At 45.4% G+C, this 21,411-nt stretch overlaps 1 protein-coding gene across 1 annotated transcript in view; it reads right to left on the reverse strand.

Annotated features, from left to right (window-relative positions):
- Positions 1 to 21,411, reverse strand: part of hspg2 (heparan sulfate proteoglycan 2) — an 86,555-nt gene that overhangs the window by 58,612 nt on the left and 6,532 nt on the right. Inside the window, 10 exon segments of the mRNA XM_068749964.1 lie at positions 557 to 701; positions 879 to 1,010; positions 1,259 to 1,378; positions 1,452 to 1,655; positions 1,759 to 1,884; positions 3,389 to 3,558; positions 3,755 to 3,813; positions 3,932 to 4,041; positions 8,504 to 8,563; positions 8,740 to 8,869. Coding sequence (XP_068606065.1) covers positions 557 to 701; positions 879 to 1,010; positions 1,259 to 1,378; positions 1,452 to 1,655; positions 1,759 to 1,884; positions 3,389 to 3,558; positions 3,755 to 3,813; positions 3,932 to 4,041; positions 8,504 to 8,563; positions 8,740 to 8,869 — 1,256 coding nt within the window.

The raw sequence follows: 21,411 nt of genomic DNA on the forward strand, positions 1-21,411 counted from the left end.
ATGCAACATGCTAAATAGGAACATCCCCATTTCCCGGAGCATCTTTCAGCTCATCCCAAGGCTTTCCTGGCGCCACCTATTCCAAACACTGAGATCCAACAAACATAATACGCCCATTTCCAGTTGTGTGTGTTTATGATCTGGGCCCTGGTAGGGTCCCACAGACCCACACAGTCAGACCCGAGAGACTCAAAAAGCTGAATCTTCATGGGTAGACATTGTGGTTGGGTGAAATGATCACTTTAGCCAATGATGGCTGAACTGGGAATACCAAACCCTGAACAGGAAGCTACTCAGGTGAGGCGCACACAATCCCAGTAACTAAAGTCACTGACCTTGTTCCACTTTCAAATCTTCTTGGTCTGTTTCTAATTAAATGGAATGTCATTAGATGCAGACGTTTTGTTGGAGGCAACGCTGAAAGTAGCATCAACAAAAATCTGTTTTATTGTAAGAGATAAAAACCCTGTATAATATGCATTTTGTGTGAATTGAATAATCTCGAATGTCAAAATGAGTACATAGATAGATAACGATACTAGCACAGATCACTCACCTGCCGCTGGCTGGAATATGGCCCCAATTGAGTCTCCAGGTGATGATTGGTGTGGGAACGCCGACAGCCTGACAGGTGAACGCCACTGTTGACCCCCGCGCTGCCTGGACAGACTCCTCTGGTGTGCTTGTCACAGAAGGGGGCGCTGTAGAGGTAGACAACTCGTTCAACGCCAAAATTAACGTAGTGACTTGGGATTACAATCTAGTGCTCCAGTGGAAGCCATAAATGAGCCAAACCAGAACCGGCAGAGTCTCACTGGTTCACAGCAAGTCAGTCACAGCGCACGAGGAATGCCGACGCCAGAGAAGGAGGGACTTACTGCAGCCGTACTCGTCAGAGCGGTCGGGGCAGTCCGGCTCTTCGTCACACTGGTAACTTGCTGGGATGCAGGTGCGATCGCTCAGACACTCAAACTGCTCCGGAGCACACCTGTCCTCAGGTCCCTTGGTGGCTGTTAAGATTTACAAGCACTTTTTATTTGTGATCAGAGCATCGATTTATCGCCACGACACATAAAAGAGAATCACGCCAGGGTTCAAAATACGAGGCTGCAGCTGTTCATGCTAACGGACGGACGTACAGACAAACGCCGGCAACAACATGACCTCCTTGGCGGCGGTAATAATAGTAAATCGATTAAATGGCAATTACTAAACATTTATGGAAAGTAAAGCACAATATGTAAAACAGCAGACTTACGGCAGTCTGTTTCATCCGAGTTATCCTCGCAATCGTTGTCTCCATCACAACGCCAGAGTTTGAGGGCACAGCGGCCGTTTCTACATTTGAATTCGTTGGGTTCACAGGGCGATGGCGTTCCTGAGACAAGAGAATGAGTGAAAGGTGAACGCCCGCGTCTTCTGAAGCCGAGTCCACGGCAAACGCTACGCACCGCATCTGAGCTCGTCACTTGCGTCCGAGCAGTCCCTCTCTCCGTCACAGATGTAGTCACGTGGGATACACTCCCCACTTCGACAGGTGGCTTGATCCGCTCTGCAGGGCCCAGGAGGTCTGGGCCTCTTGGTGGTGGTGGGGATGGGTGTAGCAGTCGTGGTGGGAGAGGTGGTGAAGGCTGGTGGGCGTGGCCCTCTTGCTTCTAAAACAAACCTGTGGTTAATCCTATCTGGAAGGTTACATGACACCATGCCATGCTCCAGCCAGTGGTGGACAAACTTTGTGTCCAAGCTTAAACCACTCACCACATTCCGTCTCATCACTCATGTCTCTGCAGTCAGGTCTGTTATCACACAGGTATTCCAGCAGGATACATGTCCCATCACCACACCTGTGCTCATCTGCCATGCAGGGTCTGATGCCGGGGGTTACTAAGAGACCAGAGGGAGAGGAGGGAGGAGTGGTGTTGAGCTACACCAGACATGCAAGCCAAGATTATAGTATTGCCAATACATGACAGTCCACTACAGTCCACTACAGTCCACCACAGTCCACCACAGTCCACCACAGTCCACCACAGTCCACCACACTACAGTCATAACTAAGCACAATACAGTGAAGTGAACATCCCCCATAAGGCTGCTTCTGTTGTTTAGGTAGTAGTTAGGCAGGCTGTTACGTAGGTATGCAGGCAGGTAGGTACGTAGACTGGTAAGTAGGCAGGTAGGCAGGCTGTTACGCAGGTTCGTAGGTAGTTTGGTAGACTGGTAGGTAGGTATGCACTAGGTATACTCTAATAAAAAATGATTGCCAATAAGTTGATTAAGAAAGGGTTACCATAGGCATAGAGTGAGATCAGAGCCCCCCTCCTCTGGATCAATAACTGTCACTGCCGCAGCACCTGCTGCTTCCAGGGCTACTAGTTAACTTCATTAACAGACTAACAAATGAGTTAGGGTTTGATTTTTTCTGATTAGTTCATTAATGTGCGGCAAATTTAAAAGCAAATTAACCTTCATAGTATGTTTGTGCTCTCGACTCGCCAATTTAAGTAAATGTAATAAATTTCATAATTGTTTTTGTTGTTTTCTGAAAAGGTTCCAACCAAACCATGAGATTTGCAGAATCAGCCGATCTTTACTGTGAGGGACTGGTGGCGTGTGAGATTCAGAAGATGCTTGAAGGTCGCAGTGACTGTGAGGGACTGGTGGCGTGTGAGATTCAGAAGATGCTTGAAGGTCGCAGTGACTGTGAGGGACTGGTGGCGTGTGAGATTCAGAAGATGCTTGAAGGTCGCAGTGAACAGCGGCGTCGCTAATCAAACTCACGCCGTGCAAAGGAAGGAAACACACAAACATCGACCTCACAATGGTGCTCCCATGCAAAAGTCAGTCATCGTAAAATATCAACATCACAAATGCCCGACTGTCCTTCAAAATGTGTCTCCAATCATCTTCTAACAGGGGGGGGGCGCAGCCCGGTGGTAGGGGACCCCTGTTCCAGGGTACAGTCGGCTCAGTCCCCATGCAACACACAACCACTGCGCTGCAGCCCGGTGGTAGGGGACCCCTGTTCTAGGGTACAGTCGGCTCAGTCCCCATGCAACACACAACCACTGCGCTGCAGCCCGGTGGTAGGGGACCCCTGTTCCAGGGTACAGTCGGCTCATCCCCCATGCAACACACAACCACTGCGCTGCAGCCCGGTGGTAGGGGACCCCTGTTCTAGGGTACAGTCGGCTCATCCCCCATGCAGCACGCATGGCACAGTACAAACCTGGCCCCACTATAGGCTCCACTCGAGACGTGACTTTAACTGGAAACCAGAGGGAAATATTAAGGACGCTGCTGCGCCGGCTGACAACTGATGGCTGTGAGTAGCATAAGAGCTCATCACGTCAGGTGTGTCAGGGGCGCCTCTTTGTTGAGGCCTTACCTTCCCCAAGTCTTCTGAACTGAAAGCCTTGGACTGACGTGACGTAAGACGCGATCGCTCCCTCCTTCACCACATTGTAGAGCACGCTTCGGATTTGTTCATCATTGTCGTATTCAGATCCAACATCCAACTCCACAAACACATCCACGCCATCTTCTCTTATCATCTTCCTTCAATGAGCAAGAAGAGGTGGGTGGGGGGTTACTGGATAAAACTGTGCACTCCTGGTAAATTCCTGGGAGAAAGTCTGAACTGCTAACTGAGCATTTTAGGAAGAGGAACGCGTCACCTGGCCACAGGACGACTCCCAGACCGCACACAGCTGCAGCCGCCTGCACTGAGTTTCTAGACATTTCGTGTTCTTACTTGATGAGGACCACGCTGACCGTCTGGACTCCTGACATTTTGTTGTACTCCGACTCCAGCTGTGGAGAGAAGTCACGTACATAAATAAGCCTGGGCTTTATTTTCACGCAGCAGAAACTAGCATAGCTGAACCTTATAAGGCCACTCGGCAACTTACGCTGTGAGAACGGTACGTACCGTATCCACCACTGCTTCAGAGATCTCACTGAAGGCTGCTGAGAAGATGTCTTCCAGCTCCGGGCCGTAGACCAGGGATTTGGTAAAGTTGACGAGAGCTCTGTAATAGACTAGAAGCACGGAGAGGAGCGCGTCAGCTGAGCGGCCGTCATAGCCGTTAAAACAACGAGTATGGTCAAATACTCCCTAAAACTGAAGCGTGTTACTGTGGCTTCAATGAGAGGCGGATAGAAATCAAGGAGTCTATTTTGTACATTCTCTGCGGTAAAGGCCAGGGAACAAGGTTTACATTTTGGGATCAATAAAGTTTTATGCATCTGTGCTATCTTGTTGCCTTACGCACCATTGCTGTAGCTTTGGCTGGTAAACAGCTGAATTCTCTTTCCTTATGCACAACTTTGATGTGACGTTGCACATATTAATTGTCTTAGTAATTGATTGTAATTGATCGTAATTTATGTAATTTATTGTCATTCATTGTCATTTTGCATCAGTGGTGTAATTTATTTTAGATTAATTGTTAGTTTGCATCGGCGGTGTAAAATCATTTTATTTTTCTAATGTTACGTTGCATCAATTGAGTTATTGAATATTGGTTTTATTTTTATTTGTATTGTTAATTGTGGATGATTTATGTACGAAGGACTTTCAACGGAAACAAGACCGTAAGAAATGCTCCTCTGAGACAGGATGTGTGACTGTACTTGTACTGTAATACATGCTACTGTGTGACTGTACTTGTACTGTAATACATGCTACTGTTTGACTGTACTTGTACTGTAATACATGCTACTGTGTGACTGTACTTGTACTGTAATACATGCTACTGTGAGACTGTACTTGTACTGTAATACATGCTACTGTGAGACTGTACTTGTACTGTAATACATGCTACTGTGTGATTGTACTTGTACTGTAATACATGCTACTGTTTACTGTACTTGTACTGTAATACAAGCTACTGTGTGACTGTACTTGTACTGTAATACATGCTACTGTTTACTGTACTTGTACTGTAATACAAGCTACTGTGTGACTGTACTTGTACTGTAATACAAGCTACTGTGTGACTGTACTTGTACTGTAATACATGCTACTGTTTACTGTACTTGTACTGTAATACATGCTACTGTGTGACTGTACTTGTACTGTAATACATGCTACTGTGTGACTGTACTTGTACTGTAATACATGCTACTGTGTGACTGTACTTGTACTGTAATACATGCTACTGTGTGATTGTACTTGTACTGTAATACATGCTACTGTTTACTGTACTTGTACTGTAATACAAGCTACTGTGTGACTGTACTTGTACTGTAATACATGCTACTGTTTACTGTACTTGTACTGTAATACAAGCTACTGTGTGACTGTACTTGTACTGTAATACATGCTACTGTTTACTGTACTTGTACTGTAATACAAGCTACTGTGTGACTGTACTTGTACTGTAATACATGCTACTGTGTGACTGTACTTGTACTGTAATACACGCTACTGTGTGACTGTACTTGTACTGTAATACATGCTACTGTGTGACTGTATTTGTACTGTAATACACGCTACTGTGTGACTGTACTTGTACTGTAATACACGCTACTGTGTGACTGTACTTGTACTGTAATACACGCTACTGTTTACTGTACTTGTACTATCTAGAACGTTTTGCTCATGTAAACCTGGAACAGTGCTGCAGGCTTCAGTGCTGACTTCCACTTCTCGCTGTCAGACTCTGAAGAAAGACCGTGAGGCAACATCAAAGGCAGCCATCAAAGCTCCCACTGGACCCAAGTATAACCTAAAGTCCAGAGACCAGAGTCTGGGGTTGCCCCCCCACTAACGAGCCCTCCTTTACGTCCCCCACTGTTTCCAGGGTGCAGGAATCCCCAAGTCAGAGGGTGATGAAACAGTCAGAGCATGAAAGGGGGACATTCCACATTTGTAATTCACAACTTCTTTAGCTATTAGAGCTGTTCAGTAGGACTGTGGTGGCTCTGTGTGGTGGCCCCCCTCTGAACAAGGGGCCTGTGCAGAAGACAAAGACCCGACTGAGTGCTGCACCCAGGCTAGCCTTTAAAGCCAAGCAGCTTTGGGTTTGACCTTCAACCTCCGAGGCATAGGCCCAGCACCGACTGGGCCATTAAGCGAGGCGGTGAAGGAGGGCCTACAGGAACGATGTCCAGACGGTGGCGCTCTCAGTGTCGTATGTTCCTGTGCAGCTGCCTTGGATTAACTAGCATAGACAGGTCTCTGCTGCTTAACCCTTTAGCTGGGGGGCCAGCCAAGCCCCGCTCTCAGGTCCGATGGTTGGCCTCTGGAGATCAGTCTGAAGCAGCTTTTTAGCCCGACAGCATCCAGCACCGCCTTCATGCATGAAGACACTCAATCATGTGATGCAGCATCTGCTAATCTGCTAATCTGCTAATCTGAACGGAGATGTTTCCACCTGGAAATGCACGTTACTGCATTACTCCATGGAACAGCCCCACCCTTGGGAGACGCCGGCACACCCCCTGGCTGGATTCTAACACGGCATGCTCAAGCTGAGCCTCCCTTGGAATGTTATCTGAGATGTTTTTGGAGTGAGGGGGGCAGGTGGCAGCACCGTGTGCCAAAGACAAGAGAGCAGACGAGCTGGGGGGCTTGCTGTAGTCCGGTCCAACTGGGTTCTGTGCTCCCCAGATAAGTCCAGTCCAACCAGTGTCCTATTGAAGGCGATGGGGGTAAGGAACAAAGAGACACGGCACAGAGGTCATTGGGGTCGAGTTAGGGTTAGAGAGGTGAACGTTTCAGGGAATGACTGGAAGCAGTCAGAGACAAGGAAGTGACATCAGAAAGGGAAACAGGAAGTTACAGCAGCTAGCTAAGTTGTACTCACGACTGCCGGCTGTCCCGTTAATCATTACCCCCCCTCCCCCCCCCGCTGTGGACAATGAGACAATAGAGGCAGCGTAGTCTGGAAACCAACAAGGAAGGCGACTTTCATGTCAGCATGAGGGAGGGGGGGGGGTCAAAGTAAAGAGGCCACCCTACCAACCAAACACACGTCATGCTCAGCTCCTCCCTGGTTCACCTTCTGCAGCGGTACCTGTGCTGACTCGTGGTGACTCATCCACTCTCCCACTGCTTTGGTTGATGCCCGGAAATGTCTTCTGGAGACTCTGCTGGGTTTCAGGACGGGGGCCTTTTCAGTGACGAGAGGAGACCCAACCCTCATTTATTTAGTATTTAGATGCCTCTAACTGATAACTGGAGCGACAGAACTGGAAACTACAAAGGAAACCGTTGTCAGAAATCGTGCCCCGCCCACACCACCTGAGATCTGCCCCAAGAGTACGTCCCTAATGAAATGTGATCCCAGTCGGAGTCAGAATGGGAGGGACAAGGAAGATGAGTCACTCCTGGTCACGACAACATGTCCCTTATCTTTCAAGACACACCCACAGTAGCGTTGAATTCATTACACCAACCAATCACAGGCTCCGGCTGCGTTTGGAACCGCGGCTGGGAACCCCCCCCCAGCTGCACCAATCCAGGACACTGACTGACCACCACCTAGTAATACTACAAATACCAGTAATACTACAAATACTACTGGAGTTATTTAACACTGTTGTGTTTGCATTCTAAATATATTAGTGAATCTGCTAATGATCTATGGCTTTTATTGATCTGTACAGGGATAGCATGAAGGAAACATGCATTGTAGCAGAGTGGTAGTCCCTGGACAGGTGACAGGACCGTGTCACAGTTCTAATGTGGATGGATGACTGACCCCACCCCCATGCACCTACAGCTACACACCTTCAACAATGACAATGACATCCTGAGGACCAAGGACAGTCTGGGGACACAATAATGCAGTCCCCTGTGAGTCCTTCCTGACCAAGGACAGTCTGGGGACACAAGAATGCAGCCCCCTGTGAGTCCTTCCTGACCAAGGACAGTCTGGGGACACAATAATGCAGCCCCCTGTGAGTCCTTCCTGACATCCTGAAGACCAAGGACAGTCTGGGGACACAAGAATGCAGCCCCCTGTGAGTCCTTCCTGACCAAGGACAGTCTGGGGACACAAGAATGCAGCCCCCTGTAAGTCCTTCCTGACCAAGGACAGTCTGGGGACACAAGAATGCAGCCCCCTGTGAGTCCTTCCTGACCAAGGACAGTCTGGGGACACAATAATGACTCAGATTTAATTCCTCCGGATCCATCCTGCTGACAGACAGACAAACAGAACCTCGTGGGGGGGGGACTTGAATCTTAAGTACTTGAATGTTCTGTTATCATTTGTGTTTTATGTTCTTTTTAGACCCCAGCCGGAGCAGCGCTCCTAATCTCATTGTGTAGCTACTATGCCACGACAATAAAGGCTTTCTATTCTATTGTTCTGTGGAATCTGCCGAGATGTTTCTGTCTCTGATCTGAAGTTGTGTGTTTGATGAGGGTTTAGCAGGATGTGAAGGCATCATCATCATCATCAGTCAGCCACACAAACACACACTGAAATCACAGATGGAGGAGCTCTGGGGGCCGCGTGACACGGACCAGAGGATTGTTCTGATCTCTTACTTGTAGTCTCGGAGACAGGAGGCCATGGCGTGCTTCCATCGTCTTCTCCACTGGGCAAGTCTTTGGAGACACAATCAAAGTAAAGGGGTATGTGAGATGTAGCTCTGCACTCGGGTTAGAATAGAATAGAAGGCTGAGGTGGGATGATCTATCTAAAGACTGCATCGTCCTGTACATCGAGGCCAGGTGTTGCCCTGCAGGCCAGGTGTTGCCCTGCTTCTTTTCTTCAAACCCACCTCCTGAAGCTGCGTCAGCAGCAAAGTCCTCGTCGTCATCCGGTAAACTCTGAGATGCCGGTGCATCTTTCTCTGCCTTGAAGTCTTCTGGCAGCGGGACCTCTCCCCACACCTTGGAGGCCTGAGTGACCTGCAGCAAGCAGAGGTAGACTTACACCCATATATGGAGCATGAAGGGAGGCAGGAAATGGGGCTTTGTGACGTGTTGACCTTTGCCATATCTCATCTCTTCACAGCACAGTTTGGAGTGAGATCAAGCTCAAGGCCGTTGTTGCTCTGCACACACTTGTGTGTTGGAGATATTCCCAGCAGTGATTTACAGACAAGTGCTCCTAACCGACCAATCCCACGCCCACGCCACAGGAAGCTGCCATCGGAATGACTGCATGGCTCACATCTGTTTGAGTATGCATGCCCCCCCGGGCGTCAAGCTGTGGGTCGTCAACACAGGAATAGCAAATGTTCCTCTCCTGAACATTACATTCCCGTAATGCTGATCAATGCGGTGGATGTATTTTAACTAAAGTGCTTGACTGCTGATGTGTTTGCACATTTGACTCATTTGTCTTCTTTGGTTAAATTGGAAATGGAAAGCTTTATTCGTCATTGTTAACACAGTACAAGTACAGTGCAACATTGAAATTGGTTAAATTGGTTAAATTGGTTAAATTGGTTAAATTGTTTGGCCATGTTGCTGCTATTGTGCTCACCTTTTTAGCTTGTTGTCACTCAGCACTGTGCTGAGTCTGACTGATAATTTATTATTAGTAAGTATTGGACATTGGACGTTTCAAGGACTGCGTTCTTTCACCTTCGCAATATTTCAAAGGTCAGGCACCTATTAACCGGAAAAGATGCAGAAGAAGTTGTCCATGCTTTTCCAGACTGGATTACTGCAACTCCTTCCTGTCCGGCTGCCCCAAAAGGTCTATTAAACATCTCCAGCTAATCCAGAATGCAGCAGCCCGTGTTTTAATAGGAACCAGACTGAGAGAACACATTTCCTCTGTTCTGGCGTCTCAGCATTGGCTTCCTGGTAGAGCGCAAATTTGAATATAAAATCCTTCTGCTCACTTTTAAAGCCCTCAACAGCCAGGCCCCTCCTTACCTTACAGAGCTCATTATGCCATATTGCCCCACTAGAACCCTGCGGTCCCAAAGTGCTGGCCTGCTGTTGGTTCCAAAAATTTCCAAAATCAGACAGGGGGCGGAGCTTTCATGTATCAAGCTCGTTTATTGTGGAGCAATAACTTGAATGTTCAAGCTACGCTACAGAAGTGCTCTGTTTAAGAGTTAAATGTTGAAATAAGATGATAAAATAAGAAATAAGGGACATCCTGGATCCGCTTTTCACTCTTCTTAATTTTTTCTATGTATTAAAGGAGTATCAGATCGGGACTCGGTATCGTATCGGTTCAAAATCAAATTTTCCTTTCCTCCGTCTCCAAAGTTCTTGCTCTTCTGGGTCAGGTTGGGTTCTGTCTTTCCCTGCTACGCCTGTAAAGTGCCTTGAGATGACTTCCTGTTGTGATCTGGTGCTACAGAAATGAAACTGAATTGAATTGAATTAAGAGTGAACAAAGCTGGCTTCAGTGTGGATCTGAGTTCAGATCTCTAATACGTCGTTATCTTATGACGATCCTGGACAAAACCACTCGGTGCCGTGTAAATGAAAGGACAGAACTGCCTGTCCTCTGAGCACACCTGGTAAACATATACATGCCCCCGCTGAGGCAACAGCGAGCTGGGCCAGCCACCCTTCTATCTGATCATGTTGATAAATCACTGACCTGACTGGATCTGCATCATCCAGCCTGCCCAGACTCCAGCTTTGACTGTCGAACCCACTCTGGCAGAATGCCACTCCTGGCCTTTCCAGTTGGCATGGCCTGCCAGTTCGCATTTCCACCCAACCGAGTCATGGTACTTTTCCCATTTAAATGGTTCCAGCTAATAAATAACTCCATATAGCAACTCAAATCCTCTCTGCCCGGACATAACACCTTACAACAACAATCCCGGCACATTTTCTAAAGCCAACAGCTGACTCACCACATTCTTTTCAATGGTGCCGACTAGCCAACCAGTGGTGGGAGCATCTTCTGCCTCCCACTCCCTTGGGAAGGGGGTGTCACGTAGCCCAGGGGTCCCCAAACACTGAATACACCTTTCAGATTTATAATCTGAAAGGTGTTTTATTTTGAAAAATGACCAGGATTTTCTCCAATGTAACAATCGCCTGTGAATCTTCCCACGTCAAGACGCTTGTCTTGGTCACTGTGGAGGACCAAAATTGCCGCAATTAAAAATAAATATAAATGAAAATATATATATATATATACATAAATAAACAAAAAACAGTTAATATAAATACAAAAATATAAAACAAGATAAAAAAATTACATATATATGTGGAAATAAATACCCGTCCCTTCCCCAGACCTGAATCCAATTGAGCACATCTGGGGCATCGTCTCGCTCCATCCACCAACGCTTTGCATTTTGCACGATTGTTACCACATCAAAGCTATTTTATTCCATTGTTGGGTACATATCTCCTTGTTCTAAAATTGCTTCTGTAAAGATTTTGTATTTTGTTTGATGTTGTGTTAGCATAATGACAATAAAGAAGGAGATGTGGGAGCACATCTCAGGAGACCATCCGCCACCTCCTCAGGAGCATGCCCAGACGTTGCAGGGAGGTCATACAGGCCACGCCCACTGGTGAGTGTCATTTTGACTGGTCTTGAGGACATTACATCAAAGTTGGATCAGCCTGTAGGGTGTTTTTCCAGTTTAATTTTGAGTTTGACTCCAAATCCAGACCTCCATGGGTTAATACATTTTATTTCCATTGATACTTTTTGTGTGATGTTGTTGTCAGCACATTGAACTACGTAAAGAACAAATTATTTAATAAGAATATTTCATTCATTCAGATCTAGGATGAGTTATTTTAGTGTCCCCGTTATTGTTTTGAGCAGTATATATAAAAAAGAAAATAACAAAAAGATACTAATGTAAAATGTTTCTGACAAGGAATGTTATTCTGTCAATGAATGCGGATTGGTCACTTAAGGGTGTTGATCCGTTCTCCAAGTCCCCCCCCCCCCCCCCCCAGGCTTTTTAATATCTGCTCAGACCTGAATTAGCAGCACTGGAATGTAAACTGCACAGAGCATGGAGAGGATTAAAGCGCGACACCCACCAGCACCACCAGCACCGAGCTCTAGAACCCAGCCCGCCTTTCACTGGATCCGCTTCTATCTGAGGACGGGGTCCAGGAGTTTGGCATTAAATCAGCTCTTTTATCTTTTAATCCCAGGATGAAGGTGTAGCAAGTCCTCCCTCACTTTTATTGATTTAACCTTTATTTTACCAGGTAAAATCAATTGAAAGCAGCTTCTCATTTACAAGGACGACCTGGGAAGAGGGTTAGTGTTAACCCTAACACTAACCCTAACCCCAACACCAGCAGACAAAAGATAAAAAGAAAACAAAGCAGATAAAAGACTTGCAACCACTGGTGGACAGACTGAAGTTAAAAACATCTTAAAGGTCGACCCTTTTTACACAAGTTAACGCAGTTCTCAGAAAGACAGCAGTAAAACTACTGGACGGGGAATCTAGAGGGATCTAGAGGGATCTCGAGGGATCTCGAGGGATCTAGCTGCAGTACAGGATGGAGAAATGAACAATTTCAACTTAGGCAAACTGAGCAAAAGAGAAAGCGAAGGAAAAAAACCATGAGGACAGTCACCCAGTCATTTCATGGATGAGGACTCCCTTTCAAAGGAACAACTCCTCCCCCTTTGACAGAGGGGCGGGGCCAGGAACCGATGGACGGAGTGTTTGTGTGAACTAATATAAATGACTACATGACAGGATCTGGCCTTTTACAGGGAAAATGTCAACTGAATGAGGTTTAATTATAATACAATTTAATTTAATGATTCGGCGGGCCAGATTAAAAAGCCCAACGGGCCACATATGGCCTGCGGGCCGTAGTCTGCCCAGGCCTGTCGTAGCCTGAAGCAAATACGAACACTAGGGCACAGAGGTTCAGCAAAACCCCAGATCTGGACTGGAGAATCACTCGAGGTCGTTAGTTCAGTTTTGCGGCAGCTTCGTGACACTTTGCTTCCTGTGTGAGGTCGGAACCTGAAGCACAGATACCTGCCACCACACCTTGATGTGATCAAACAAACTCAACAAGAGAGTGATGAGAGGACCGGCTTCTCGTTTATGTGCGGTGCAACCAGGCTCCCAAAAGAAAGAAAACCGACACTGTTCAGGGCTGGCCTGTGTGGACTTGTCCACGCAGCGTGATTACAGTGTGCAGGAAAGGATGTCTACACAACCACAATTAAATACAAAAAGAGTGGAGCTTTTTACGCTGTTGCTGGGACCAACAGAAGAGGAGGGAGAACGAATCTGTACATGGCTGCAAAACCAGCGCTTTTCATGTCCGTTAATAATATTTAAAATGACCCTTTGCTTCAGATCTAGGGCATTTGTCTCAGCACTCGTTTCTGTGACTGCCGCTGTCTGATTGTTCAGAATAATGCACAATGTCTTTGGGTGTCCAGAAAAGCGCTAAATAAAACCAACGCATTATTATTATTATATTTTGTCCCAAAATCCCATGGCAAGACAAGCATTAGTTAAGAGATAAATAGATCAACAGAATCAATGTAGGCATGTTGGAAACCAGCTCGATCGCTTTGTGAAGATAACATCGATTCATGCTTCTGGCTCGTCTTTGGAAAGGAAATAGGAGCAGCTGCATGAGAGCTCTGAGACTGGTGTTAGATACACCCCCCCGCCTCAGGACCGGATAATCTGATGCCACCTGTTGACTTGGCCACACTCACATTGTCCCACATGATCACAGGCCAGGACAAGCTTAGTCTGTCAACCCACGTCCCCCCTGGGTATCAGTCGATTGGTTCACGGTTACTCTGTGTGGGAAAGTAGGCTATGCAGACAAAGTCTGGGTGAGCACACGGCTTATGCAACCATTTCTGGAACTAATTGGAGTAGCAACATACTGGATGCTCGGTTTTCCGCTGAGGTGCAGAAATGGAACATTTTGCTTCTTCAGAATAAAAGCTCACTCATGAGCCGAGGTGTAGGAACGCAGGAGCGTCCGGACCCTTCGGTCACGCGGTCCAGGCATCCAGGCCAGAGGGAAGATTTAATGTCAGTAAAGCCACTTTGCACCATTTCCCAAGGTCATCCTATGTGGGATAGCGATCCCAGAATTAACTGGGATTTGGTTTGGTACCATGGAGAAGCTTTTGGAACGGAAAGTCGTTCCAACATGTTGAGCGTCTCAAACCTTGAGTTCAGAGTGTTCTTTAACACAAGATGCACTTTGAGCTTCGAACATCACAACCTGTTGTTCACTGACCCCCCCCCTTTGGGTTAATGCCATTAATAAAGACATAACAGGGCTGGAGAAAGGATGGCTGTACGTCTCTGCAGATGTTCTCTGCTGTGAAGCAAACAAGACGATACTGTTTGATGATCAAATAGAGGATGGAGGTGTCAGGGCCCGGAATAGGGGTTGAACCCAAATGCACGACTCAAAGGAATGTTCAATTCAGTGATTTTTGAATAACAAAGTATCAACAGAAAATCACTCACAGAGGAAGATAACTCTGACCATGAAACTGAACAAAGTATCAAATCCACAATGGCAATGGATCAATGCAAATCAGACAAGGTATCAAGAATGGGGATTGACAATCACGCAAAGGGAGGAAGCCAAGGCCTGAAAGGAGGGATGAGTGCCAAAATAAAACAGGAAGTGGGAGAAACACATAGACGAAAAACCAAACATAACAGGTCTTTCAAGAGCCACCCAAATCCTCCCCGTTGAGACAATACCCAACAACCCCGTGTGCCACGAGAAAGCCAAACGGGGGTAAGCAGGGCGGCACAAATCCAATCTGGCAAATCAGCACATCTATCCACGGGCAACAAGGAGAGGTCAACGTTCACCATAAGACAAGCGTAATCGCTTCCATCTCACGTCACACAAGGTGTACTTTGGACTCCAGGGTCAACAGTAAAAACAACAAAGGAGACATGGCATTACTCAGTCGGGGAGATGGTTGCTGATTGGTAGCGATGAGTCCAGTAATTTCATGTGACGACTGAACCCTCATGTTATAACTCCATTATGAAGGACCACAGCTGACGCCACAGTACATACAGTGTATTTTAGTACAACCCTCCGGATCCACCAGCAACAAAGACGTTCATTTATTTGCATTTCTGTTCTAAATGCCAACATATTTTCCAAGTCATCCACAGTATGTTCTTTTCCAACTTGTTTCCCATAAAGGATGGGGAGACCACACTGCCCACGCCTTGTGGGAACACTGCTGAAGATTCAGACCCAGGGGCGTGTTGGTCCGCTCGACAGCTGCGAGCAGCTGACCTCATCCTGATACAAAAAACTATTCTCCCTTAGATTGTGGAAAGCTGTGTGCATGCCTGCTAACTAAAAACATTCTCCAGTACAGACCGAGGAACCACTCGGAAAGCGTATCCCTCCGGCAACACCAGAGTGACCTACCGGTTTTACCAGGACACCCAGGGGATGTAAGATCATTCTTATCCGCCTCATGCCAAGTTAAGTAATACCCCCTAACTCCTTACATTTGGAATCAGGTCTTACTCATCAGGGTTTCCCATAAAAGTGGATCTGGAGCTATGTGACTTCCTGTTTGGCAACAGTTGAAAAAGTCCTTGGTCTGTACCCAGCTCCGCTAAACTAATCTCCTACTACATCCAAGTTGGTCGAATCCTTCTACAAGAACATAAACAAAGGTGGGCAATCACAGAAAGTGTAGGTAGAGCTGATGAAGCACAAAGGAAGCGCAGACTTTAGACATCAACAGCACCGGCCGATTTCTTTCAGGAGGACAACGGTGGCATTCCAGAGGAGGTGAGGTCCATTTCAATATTTCTCACAAAGTGAAGCCACTTTGACTTTGGCTGCTCGGAGCCTTTAGCTGCTGCAGCAAGAATAGAATAGAAAGCCTTTATTGTCATTGCATAGTGGATCCACAACGAGATTAGAACCATGTGTTTAACGGTTATAGACGGGAGCTTGGATGAAACTGTCCAACGCTTTCCAGTACAATAAGATGTCTGCGGGTGTGGTCGGCAGCCCCCCCCCACCTCCTCATCTGAGGTTAGGTCTGGCCAAAAACCAATAAACACTCTGTGAGGTGGGGGCGCCGCCGACTGCTACTGGTACGCCCACGACTAACTGGGGAGCATGAGCCTCGTGGCCTATGAGAACAATTGGGACGAGCCACGCAGGAGTTTTCTATTTATACTTTTCTTTTTCACCAAAAAAGTGATTTTGATTCTGCTTTGAACTTTGGATGATCAAAAATAGCTGAAGTCAAATGTTTTGAAGTGAATCCTCCTCCGCCCTGGATTGACCCTACGCTTCAGTCCACCTTAACTAATTACCTCCGATCCAAGGATCAAAACGTGAGCATTCCTGGAGCCCATCATTGGCATGTCAGAGGTGTCACAGGTGTCCACTTAGTCAGCGTAGAATGCTTGCTTCTGATTGGCTCTTGGCTCCAGATGTAGACCCTTGATTTGAACTCCCACTGACAAATGATCAAGGAGCCGGGCGCCATCACAGAACCGGATTATATTCTGGAGGCTTGTCTGAGTGGGTGGGATTTCTCCGGGTGTAAATCACTCTTGTTAGGAGTAGTTAACTACCGGTACTGGCTTTTATTTTAGGCTTTGGTTTCAGCGTTTCTGTTTTTTGCAACGTCTGTGTCAATCTGACATTCGTCTGGGCTGAAGCCACTGTTACATTTTGGCAGCTGCTGCTTTAGCAGTTTAAAACTTGCTGCTGCAATTCCTCCAGATTCAGAAACAAGTATGGAAATCCAAACCAACCAAAACCGATACAGAGTCTCGAGGAAGACTTTTGATACACAAACAGTGTGCGGGATGAAGATATGAATAAGGGTTAAAGTCTGTCATTATTTTTTGTCCAATGTCAACAAGGTGCTCAACAAGAGCCTCTTGAGGCAGGTTTGCAGGCTTAATATTTAGCGCATTGCATTTTATTCACGAGCAAAATGTGCAAAAACATTCAAATAAAATAAAACCTATACATTTACATCCAGATCCATGACCCTGCTTGGGATTGATAGCTGTTTAGCCTGTTTAACGTCGATATAGCAGAGTGGATCATGCGTAAAAGCTTTAATATTTTGTAGAGACTGACTGTATCAGAACCTTTTACCTCACCTGGACTGGGAGTCTTCCTGTCTAGACTGTTTCCCTGCAAGTATGATTCACCAGACTATCATAAAGCTGAGTAAGCTGTGTCAAAACATCTCACTAAATGGACTTTAAGGAGTTAAACATTCTGAAATAGACATATTATCCTGCTTGCTCAAATTCTCTATGACCTTTTTACATTAATTAATGAACATTCCTGAAAACAACGAATGATCACGAGCGTTTATCCAGTTTGATAGATGTTAGCAAAGCAGTTTGCCGCCCGGCCACAATCGTCTTCTGTGCTATTTAAACACAACACACGAACCAATGAGTCCCACCATTGAGAAGCTAATTAGGGCCACAAGCCTGATGATGATGATGAATATATTTATTAGATAGAATGTTAGAGTACAAGTATACTTCCGTAATCTACCCAAACCAGAGGCTTTTGAACGATCCTGGTTCTGGGTCAATGAAAAGCTTCCATTACAGCTGGCCAGGAGCAGCACATAAAAGTGATGATGATGATGATGAATATATTTAGTAGATAGAATGTTAGAGTACAAGTACAGTCACACAGTAGCATGTATTACAGTACAAGTACAGTCAAACATCCTGTCTAAGAGGAGCATTTCTAAAAAGCCCTTGCGGTCTTGTTTCCGTTGAAAGTCCTTCGTACATAAATCATGATACACGAAGAAGAATAAGCCTGACATTTTCTACATTAGTCGTCATCGAAGGCTTCAAACGTTCACCTGATTTCCATTCATGTTGGCTGCTCTGTTTGGGATTATTGCAGTCGTGTTTTTCCACGTTGACCCGTTTAAGACAAATGCTGCAGGGGCTACGAAGCTTTAACCGATAACACTGAAAGATGGACGAGAATCCATTTGGGCAAACATCTGGCCACCATGACCAGGGTCTGGGGGGCATGCATTTCACCTGTCCTCACAATTCAACATCAAGCCTTCATTTGAAGGTGTGTTCGTACCTACAAAGACATATGTTTGCCGGGCTTTCATGACTACGGGAAAGCGGGGGGGTGAACCTGGCCATTCATTGAAAGCAGATGGGACGGAGCCATTTCCTACTATAATTAAAGGAACGCAGCCCCACATCAAGCTCCGGATGGCTGATCAGCAAGCTGGAGCAGAAGAAGTCGTCCAGTATCTGGGGGGGGGGGGGGGGGTGAAATGTGTGAATGACCACCGAGCTAAAGGACAAGCTGGTTCAAGACCTTCCACGGAAAGAAAGAGGCTAATTTGAGACTCAGTCCCTTCTGGTCGTCATGGTGATACACTGCTGAGCTTGAACATAAAAGCATTGAGCAGCAATTAAAAGCTTTATTACAGTAATCAATGCATGTAATCCCTTACTTTTTTTTATTGTATTCTAAATAAATGTGATATAATATATTCTTATTCTTATTATGGAATATGTTCTTGTTTAAAATATTTTAGAGACCTCATTTTTCATAATTCACAAAATCTTTCAAATATTCTTTTTCTATTTCACGTTCTTTACTTTCTTCAATCACGTGGGCTTTGACCCAACAACCACTAGCAGTAGCTCTGGATGAAAGTATTTCATGGTCATGTCGAAATGTTTCTGCAGACTCGGCCTATATTGTGGGCTTCTTCTGATATCAGAAGGACAAGTGCCACCTGCAACAACACTGCTGGAATGCCTCTGAGACAGAACCCAGGGCTGACCAGACCCTAATCTCTGCCGTCTGGCTGGCCTTTTCTAAATAACAAATAGACATCAAGAAAAACATCTCTGCATTCTTCTATCTCTCCCTCAAATCTTGTTTTCCAATATCCTTGCTGCAAGTCCTTATAAAACAGCAGACTAAAGTTCACCATTAGCCGAAAGGCAAGGCGTGTTTCAGAGAACCTGGCTGCAGCATTGTTCTGTTTCAGAGAACCTGGCTGCAGCATTGTTCTGTTTCAGAGAACCTGGCTGCAGCATTGTTCTGTTTCAGAGAACCTGGCTGCAGCATTGTTCGGTTTCAGAGAACCTGGCTGCAGCATTGTTCTGTTTCAGAGAACCTGGCTGCAGCATTGTTCTGTTTCAGAGAACCTGGCTGCAGCATTGTTCTGTTTCAGAGAACCTGGCTGCAGCATTGTTCTGTTTCAGAGAACCTGGCTGCAGCATTGTTCGGTTTCAGAGAACCTGGCTGCAGCATTGTTCTGTTTCATTTCTTTTATCTCCATGTGCCTCCATCTATTCCCTTCGTACCCGTGTCAGGGCCATATCAGAGGCTCAGCAGGTGAAGATGGGGTATCTCCAGCTGACAGACCCACGTAAATCACACCGTCCTCGGTTCAGGGAAAGGACTATTTAATTACCCCCCCTTTTAAGCAGCAATTGCCTGACATGCTTGGAGGGGCTGCATGAAGACCAACAGAAACATGATTCCTTTGGTGACGATGGAAGAGAACAAGGCCGAAAAAGAGCATTCTTTGAGGTAATTAAATCACCTTTACATCGCTGAGAGGAAGAGAATAAATCTGAAAAGGAATTAAGACTTTTGGCTTAAAATCATAATCATAACTTTGTTCATCAGTCATTGGTTGTGTGTTGCAGTAAAGGCATTAAACCCTAACTGAGGGAACAGCTTGCCTCCATGATCAACTTCTGATCAACACCCTCTCCTCCAGTAGCGTCTCTGTCATGTCCGATCAAACATTAAAGCGCGATATATATATATATATAAATACAAAGGCGCCCTCAGGCTGAGTATTTACACCACTCTTCGTTTTGTGGGTTCAACGGAGGGTTTGGGTGGGGAGGAAGTTACGTACCCTAAAACCAGGAATATTCCCTTTGCCTCACTGGGATCCGGAAGGTCGGCCTTCAGCTTCAACGGGCAGGTGGCGGATGCTAATCTACTTTAGTGACAGTGCTGGTTCACTCTGTTGAACTATCATGACGGTGTTTTATCACTCCTTTATTGAACTATCGTGACGGTGTTTTATCACTCCTTTATTGAACTATCGTGAAGGTGTTTTATCACTCCTTTATTGAACTATCGTGACGGTGTTTTATCACTCCTTTATTGAACTATCATGACGGTGTTTTATCACTCCTTTACTGAACTATCATGACGATGTTTTATCACTCCTTTATTGAACTATCGTGACGGTGTTTTATCACTCCTTTATTGAACTATCGTGAAGGTGTTTTATCACTCCTTTACTGAACTATCATGATGGTGTTTTATCACTCCTTGACTGAACTATCATGACGGTGTTTTATCACTCCTTTATTGAACTATCATGACGGTGTTTTATCACTCCTTTATTGAACTATCATGACGGTGTTTTATCACTCCTTTACTGAACTATCATGATGGTGTTTTATCACTCCTTGACTGAACTATCATGACGGTGTTTTATCACTCCTTTATTGAACTATCATGACGATGTTTTATCACTCCTTTATTGAACTATCGTGAAGGTGTTTTATCACTCCTTTACTGAACTATCATGATGGTGTTTTATCACTCCTTTACTGAACTATCGTGACGATGTTTTATCACTCCTTTACTGAACTATCATGACGGTGTTTTATCACTCCTTTATTGAACTATCATGACGATGTTTTATCACTCCTTTATCGAACTATCATGACGGTGTTTTATCACTCCTTTATCGAACTATCATGACGGTGTTTTATCACTCCTTTATCGAACTATCATGACGGTGTTTTATCACTCCTTTACTGAACTATCATGACGGTGTTTTATCACTCCTTTATTGAACTATCGTGACGGTGTTTTATCACTCCTTTATTGAACTATCATGACGGTGTTTTATCACTCCTTTATTGAACTATGGTGACGGTGTTTTATCACTCCTTTATTGAACTATGGTGAAGGTGTTTTATCACTCCTTTATCGAACTATCATGACGGTGTTTTATCACTCCTTTACTGAACTATCATGATGGTGTTTTATCACTCCTTTATTGAACTATCGTGACGGTGTTTTATCACTCCTTTATTGAACTATCATGACGGTGTTTTATCACTCCTTTACTGAACTATCATGATGGTGTTTTATCACTCCTTTATTGAACTATCGTGACGGTGTTTTATCACTCCTTTATTGAACTATCATGACGGTGTTTTATCACTCCTTTACTGAACTATCATGACGATGTTTTATCACTCCTTTATTGAACTATCGTGACGGTGTTTTATCACTCCTTTATTGAACTATGGTGACGGTGTTTTATCACTCCTTTATTGAACTATTGTGAAGGTGTTTTATCACTCCTTTATTGAACTATCGTGACGGTGTTTTATCACTCCTTTATCGAACTATCATGACGGTGTTTTATCACTCCTTTATTGAACTATCGTGACGATGTTTTATCACTCCTTTACTGAACT

This window comes from Brachionichthys hirsutus, chromosome 2 (genome assembly GCF_040956055.1).
Source record: "Brachionichthys hirsutus isolate HB-005 chromosome 2, CSIRO-AGI_Bhir_v1, whole genome shotgun sequence".
Classification (NCBI taxonomy): Eukaryota; Metazoa; Chordata; class Actinopteri; order Lophiiformes; family Brachionichthyidae; genus Brachionichthys; species Brachionichthys hirsutus.